General features: G+C 53.6%; 1 protein-coding gene across 1 annotated transcript; it reads right to left on the reverse strand.

Annotated features, from left to right (window-relative positions):
* Positions 1-26: 26 nt before the first annotated feature.
* CTDNEP1 (CTD nuclear envelope phosphatase 1) lies at positions 27-6,079 on the reverse strand. The gene is made up of 7 exons (XM_039696660.1): positions 6,054-6,079; positions 5,131-5,240; positions 3,898-4,016; positions 2,599-2,670; positions 1,946-1,984; positions 1,460-1,492; positions 27-164 (listed from the first exon to the last, which is right to left on the reverse strand). Exons 1-7 carry the CDS (start codon positions 6,077-6,079, stop codon positions 30-32), a joined length of 534 nt encoding a protein of 177 aa, XP_039552594.1. The 3' UTR covers positions 27-29.
* Between the last annotated feature and the right edge of the window lie 441 nt (positions 6,080-6,520).

Here is a 6,520-nt window from a genome sequence, read left to right on the forward strand (position 1 = left end):
TTGGGACATTTTGGGAACATTTTTTGGGGCTATTTTGGCACTTTTTGGGTACCTGGGTGGCTGCGGTAGGCGCCGGGGGAGTTGTCCAGGATGACGATGCTGGACAGGTCGCTGTGCACCACCGACAGGTCCTTGATGTAACTGCCCAGCTCCAGCGTGCAGTGCTGGGGGCGGGGCCGCGTCAGGGACACGCCCACCGCGCCCCGGGCACGCCCAGAGACACGCCCACCGCACAGGGAACACGCCCACCATGCCCCGGACACGCCCAGAGACACGCCCACTGCACGGGGGACACGCCCACCGTGCCGGGGACACGCCCACTGCGCCTGGGACACACCCACCGCACCGGGGACATGCCCAGAGACACGCCCACCGCAGGGGGGACACGCCCACTGCGCCTGGGACACGCCCACTGTACCTGTGACACGCCCACCGTGCCTGGGACACGCCCACTGCGCCTGGGACACGCCCACTGTACCTGTGACACGCCCACTGTGCCTGGGACACGCCCACTGTGCCTGGGACACACCCACCGTGCATGGGACACGCCCAGAGACATGCCCACTGCACCGGGGACACGCCCACCCCACCTGGGACACACCTGGGGACACACCCACCATGCCTGGGACACGCCCACAGCACCTGGGACATACCCAGGGACACGCCCAGCTCACCTGGACACACCCAGGGACACGCCCACCCAGCTGTGCCACGCCCACCTCACCTGGACACGCCCAGCTCACCTGTGCCACGCCCACCTCACCTGGATACTCCCAGGGACACGCCCAGCTCACCTGTGCCATGCCCACCTCACCTGGACACGCCCAGGGACACGCCCAGCTCACCTGTGCCACGCCCGCGGCACTGCTGGGGCAGGCAGCCCCTCCCAGCCCCTCCCCTGTCGCAGTCTCACCTGGCCAGGTGAGCTCTCACCTGCCGGCAGCAGCGCCAGCTGAGGCTGGCCCCTGACCCCTCCCACACCTGTCCCGGGGTTACCTGTACCCAGGTGTGTCTATCCCAGGGTTACCTGTCTCACCTGTGCCCCAGGTGTGTCTCACCTGTACCCCAGGTGTGTCTCACCTGCCCAGGTGTGTCTCACCTGTACCCCAGGTGTGTCTATCCCAGGCTACCTGCCCAGGTGTGTCTCAGCTGTCTCACCTGCCCAGGTGTGTCACTCACCTGTCTCACCTGCCCAGGTGCTCTCACCTGTCGGCAGTAGCGGTGGCTGAGGCTGTCCCAGTGTCACCTGTCCCAGTGTTACCTGTCTCACCTGTACCCCAGGTGTGTGGCTCACCTGTCGGCAGTAGCGGCGGTTGAGGCTGTCCCAGGGTTACCTGTATCCCAGGGTTACCTGCCCAGATGTGTCTCACCTGTCTCACCTGTACCCCAGGTGTGTCTCAGCTGTCTCACCTGCCCAGGTGTGTCTCACCTGTCTCACCTGTACCCCAGGTGCTCTCACCTGTCGGTAGTAGCGGTGGTTGAGGCTGTCCCAGGGTTACCTGTATCCCAGGGTTACCTGTATCCCAGGGTTACCTGTATCCCAGGGTTACCTGTCTCACCTGCCCAGGTGTGTGGCTCACCTGTCGGCAGTAGCGGCGGCTGAGGCTGTCCCAGGGTTACCTGTATCCCAGGGTTACCTGTCCAGGTGCGTCTATCCCAGGGTTACCTGTATTCCAGGGTCACATGTCTCACCTGCCCAGGTGTTTGATTTGAGGGGATTTTGGGGGTTTTTGGGGGGGTCTCAGGTGGGATTTGGGGCTGTGGATCTCCATGCTGGCCCTGAACACCACCAGCTTCTACCACTGGCTCACCTGAGGGAAATTCCCAGAATTTGGGGAAAATTCCAGGGAATTTGGGAAAAATCAGGAATTCGGGGGAAAATTCAGGAATTTTGGGGTGTTTAGAGAGGATCTTGGGGACTTTTTTGGGGGTCTCAGGTGGGATTTGGGGCCATGAACACCACCAGCTCGTACCACTGGCTCACCTAGGGGAAATTCCCAGAATTTTGGGGAAAATTCCCGCGATTTTGGGAAAATTCCCAGAATTCTGGGGAATTTTGGGGTGTTTAGAGGGATTTTGGGGTAATTTGAGGGGTTTTGGGGGGTCTCAGGTGGGGTTTGGGGCCATGGATTTCCATGCTGGCCCTGAACACCACCAGCTCCTACCACTGGCTCCCTGGAATGCGGGGGAAATTCCTGGAATTTTGGGAAAATTCCCAGGATTTTGGGAAAATTCAGGAATTTTGGGCTGGTTTGAGGGGATTTTGGGGTGATTTGAGGGGATTTCAGGGTTTTTTGGGGGGGTCTCAGGTGGGATTTGGGGCCGTGGATCTCCATGCTGGCCAGGCCAGCTCGCACCACTGGTCACCTGGGGAAAATTCCCAAAATTTTGGGAAAATTCCTGGGATTTTGGGGTGTTTAGAGGAATTTTGGGGTGTTAAAGTGAAAATTTGGGGGGTTTTGGGGAGGTCTCAGGTGGGGGTTTGGGGCCGTGAACACCCCCAGCTCACCTGGATCGGGAATTTTGGAGATTTTTTGGGATTTTTGGGGTTTTGAGGCGGATTTTGGGGTGAATTTGGGGCTTTTTGGGGTCACTCACCACCTCCAGGAAGAAATCCACGTGGGGCCGTTTGTGCACGAAGAACCTCACGGGGTGTTTGTCGATCACCACCTGGGGGACCCCAAAAATCAGCCCGGGACCCCAAAATCCACCCAAAACCCCCCAAAATCAGCCCTGGGACCCCAAAAATCCACCCAAAAACCCCCAAAATCAGCCCTGGGAACCCAAAATCAGCCCCAGGAACCCCAAAATCAGCCCTGGGACCCCAAAATTCCACCCCAAACCCCCCAAAATCAGCCTCAGGACCCCAAAATTCCACCCCAAAACCCCCAAAATCAGCCCTGGGACCCCAAAATCAGCCCCAGGACCCCAAAATCAGCCACAGGACCCCAAAATTCCACCCAAAACCCCCCAAAATCAGCCCCAAGACACCAAAACCAGCCCCAGGACCCCAAAATCAGACTCAAAACAACCCCCAAAATTCACTCAAGGGCCGCAGGACACCCCAAAAACCCCCCAAAACCCAAAAAAAACCTCAAAAAAATTCCCAAAAGCTGCCCCAAATCCCTCCCAAAGCTCTCAAAATCCCCCCAAAATCTTCCCAAAATTCCCAACATTTTCCAAAATTCCCAAAACCCTCCAAAAATCCCCCCTGAACAACCTTAAATCCCACCCAAAACTACCCCAAAATCCCTAAAAATTCCCCCAAACTGCCCCAAATCCCTCCCAAACCCCCCAAAATCCCCCAAACTCTTCCCAAAAAGCCCCAAAATTGCGGAATTTGGCCCCAGACCTTGAGGATGAAGTCGGGGGGGGTCCCGGGCCGCACCATGGGCCGCAGGACGCCTCAAAAAAACCCAAAAACCCCCCAAAAACCCAAAAAACTCCCCAAAAGCTGTCCCAAATCCCTCCCAAAGCACCCAAAATCCCCCCAACTTTTCCCAAAATGCCCCAAAACTGCGGAATTTTGCCCCAGACCTTGAGGATGAAGTCGGGGGGGGTCCCGGGCCGCACCGTGGGTTTCAGGACACCCCAAAAAACCCAAAAATCCACCAGAAAAACCCCAAAAATTCCCCAAAAACTGCCCCAAAGCCCTCAGAACGCCCCCAACTTTTCCCAAAAAGCCCCAAAATTGCGGAATTTGGCCCCAGACCTTGAGGATGAAGTCGGGGGGGGTCCCGGGCTGCACCGTGGGCCGCAGGATACCCCAAAAACCCCCGAAAAACCCAAAAAAACTCAGAAAAACTCCCCAAAACTGCCCCAAATCCCTCCCAAATCCCCCAAAATCTTCTCAAAATGCCCCAAAATTCTGGAATTTTCCCCCAAATGGCCCCAGACCTTGAGGATGAAGTCGGGGGGGGTCCCGGGCCGCACCGTGGGCCTCAGGACGCCGTCGTGGTGGGAGTGGATCAGGGTCTCGTCCAGGTCCAGCACCAGGATCTTCCTCTTCACCTGGTCTGGGGCAAAATCCCCCAAATTTGGGCAAAATCGGGGAATTTGGGGCGAAAATTTGGGGTTTGGGGGAGAAAATTCGGGGGTTTGGGGGGAAAATTTGGTGATTTAGGGGCACAATTCCAGGATTTGGGGGCAAAATTTGGGGGTTTAAGGGGAAATTTGGGGGTTTTGGGGCAAAATTTGGGAATTTGGGGCAAAATTTGGGGATTTAGGGGCACACCTCCAGGATTTGGGGGCAAAATTTGGGGTATTGGGGGAAAAATATGGGGGGTTAGGGACAAAATTTGGGGACTAAGGAAGAAAATTTGGAGTTTTGGGGGAAAATTTGGGGATTTGGAGACAAAATTTGGGGATTAAGAGGGAAAATTTTAGGATTTGGGGCAAAATTTGGGGGTTTAGAGGCACAATTCCAGGATTTGGGGGCAAAATTTGGGGGTTTGGGGGAAAAATTTAGGAATTTGGGGGAGGATTTGGAAGTTTGGGACGGAATTTGGAGGTTCGGGCTTTTTTTCTCCAAATTTTGGGTTTATCTCTGAAATTTTGGAGCTGTCTCCCCCAATTTTAGATTTCCCTCCCAAATTTTGGGATTCTCTCCCCAATTTTGGGATTTCCCACCCCAAATTTTGGGATTTTCTCTGGAATTTTTGGGTTCTCTCCCTGATTTTGGGATTTCCCACCCCAATTTTGGGGTTTTCTCCCCGATTTTGGGATTTCCCACCCTGATTTTGGGATTTCCTCCCCAGTTTTGGGATTTTCTCCCCGATTTTGGGATTTCCCATCTTGATTTTGGGATTTTCTCCCCAATTACGTGAGTTTCTCCCTGATTTTGGAATTTCCCACTCCGATTTTGGGATTTCCCACCTCAAATTTTGGGATTTTCTCTGGAATTTTTGGGTTCTCTCCCCAAACTTTGCATTTCCCACCCCAGTTTTGGGATTTTCTCCCCGATTTTGGGATTTCCCACCACAAATTTTGGGATTTCCTCCCCAATTTTGGGATTTCCCACCTCAAATTTTGGGATTTTCTCTGGAATTTTTGGGTTCTCTCCCCAAACTTTGCATTTCCCACCCCAATTTTAGGGTTTTTCTCCCCAAATTTCGGGGTTTTTGGACTCACTCAGGCGGTTCCTGGAGATGGGGGACAGGGGCAGCACGTCGTAGCGCACGGTCTGGTACTGGATCACCTGGCAAACCCCAAATTTGGGGGGACCCCAAAATTCGGGAATCCCCAAATTCCATCAGGGAGAGCCCAAAAATCCTCCCCAAAAAAAAAACCCCGAAAATTTCGGAGCTTCCTGAGCTCCCCCCAGGGGAATTTTGGGTGGAAAAACCCAAAATTCTCCCAAAAATTTCTAAAAATCCCCTCAAGTTTCCTCAAAATCTCTCCAAAATCTCTTAAAATCCAAACGAAATTCCTCTAAATTCCCCCCAAAACCACCCCAAGACCCCCAAAATCTTCCAAATTTCTCCAAAATTCTCCCCAATGCCTCTCAAGAATCCCCTAAAAGCCCTCAAAATCCCCAAAATTTAAGAAAAAATCCACAAAATTCCCTGAAATGTCTCAAAAATCCTCCCAAAACCCTAAAAATCCACCAAAAAATCCCTCCAAATTCCCATAAATCCCCCCAAAACTCACTCAGAACCCAAAATTCCCTGCAATTCCATAAAATCCCTAAAAATATCCCCCAAAAGACTGCACAGCCCAAATTCCCCCCAAATTCCAAAAAATTCCCCCAAAATTCCCCCCAAATTCCCTTAAAAATCTCAGAAAATTCCCCTAAAATTCCCCAAAATATTCCCTCAAAAAATTCCCCAAAGATTTCCTGAAATCCACCACAATTCCCAGAATTTTCCCCAAAAATTCCCAAAAGTTCCCCAAAATTTCTCAAAAATTCCCCCCAAATTCCCCCAAACTTCCCCAAAATCTCCCCAAATTCCCAAAATTCCCCCAAAATCCCCCCTAAATTCCTCAAATCCCCAGAAATTCCCCCAAAATTCCCCCCCAAATCCCCAGAAATTCCCCAAAAATTCCCCCCTCACCGGGGCTCCGCCGCGGCCGCCGCCATGGCCGCCATCGCCCCGGGGCACTTCCGGCAGCAGCGCTTCCGGGGCACGCACGGGGGGCGGGGCTACGCACGGGGGGCGTGGTGACAGAGCCTATATGAATGGAAGGGCGGGGCTTAAATAGAGGGGCGGGGCTTCGCGGAATGGAGGTGAATGGGAGGGGCGGGGTTATGTAAATGAGCGGCGCGGTCGCGTTGCTATAGTGAGCGGGCAGTGATTGACAGCGCCGTTATGGAAATGAAGGGGGCGGGGTTTCTGCCGTTGGGAGCAGTTCAGTCTGAAATGATTGGCAGGTTGTATGCAAATTAGGGGCGTGGTTTTCACCATTAGGCTCGATTCATACTAAAATGATTGACAGTGCCTTTATGTAAATGAAGGGGCGTGGTTTCTGCCGTTGAGATCAGTTCAGGCTGAAATGATTGGCAGGTTGTATGTAAATTAGG

Source organism: Passer montanus, unplaced genomic scaffold, assembly GCF_014805655.1.
Source record: "Passer montanus isolate IOZ18808 unplaced genomic scaffold, ASM1480565v1 scaffold996, whole genome shotgun sequence".
Classification (NCBI taxonomy): Eukaryota; Metazoa; Chordata; class Aves; order Passeriformes; family Passeridae; genus Passer; species Passer montanus.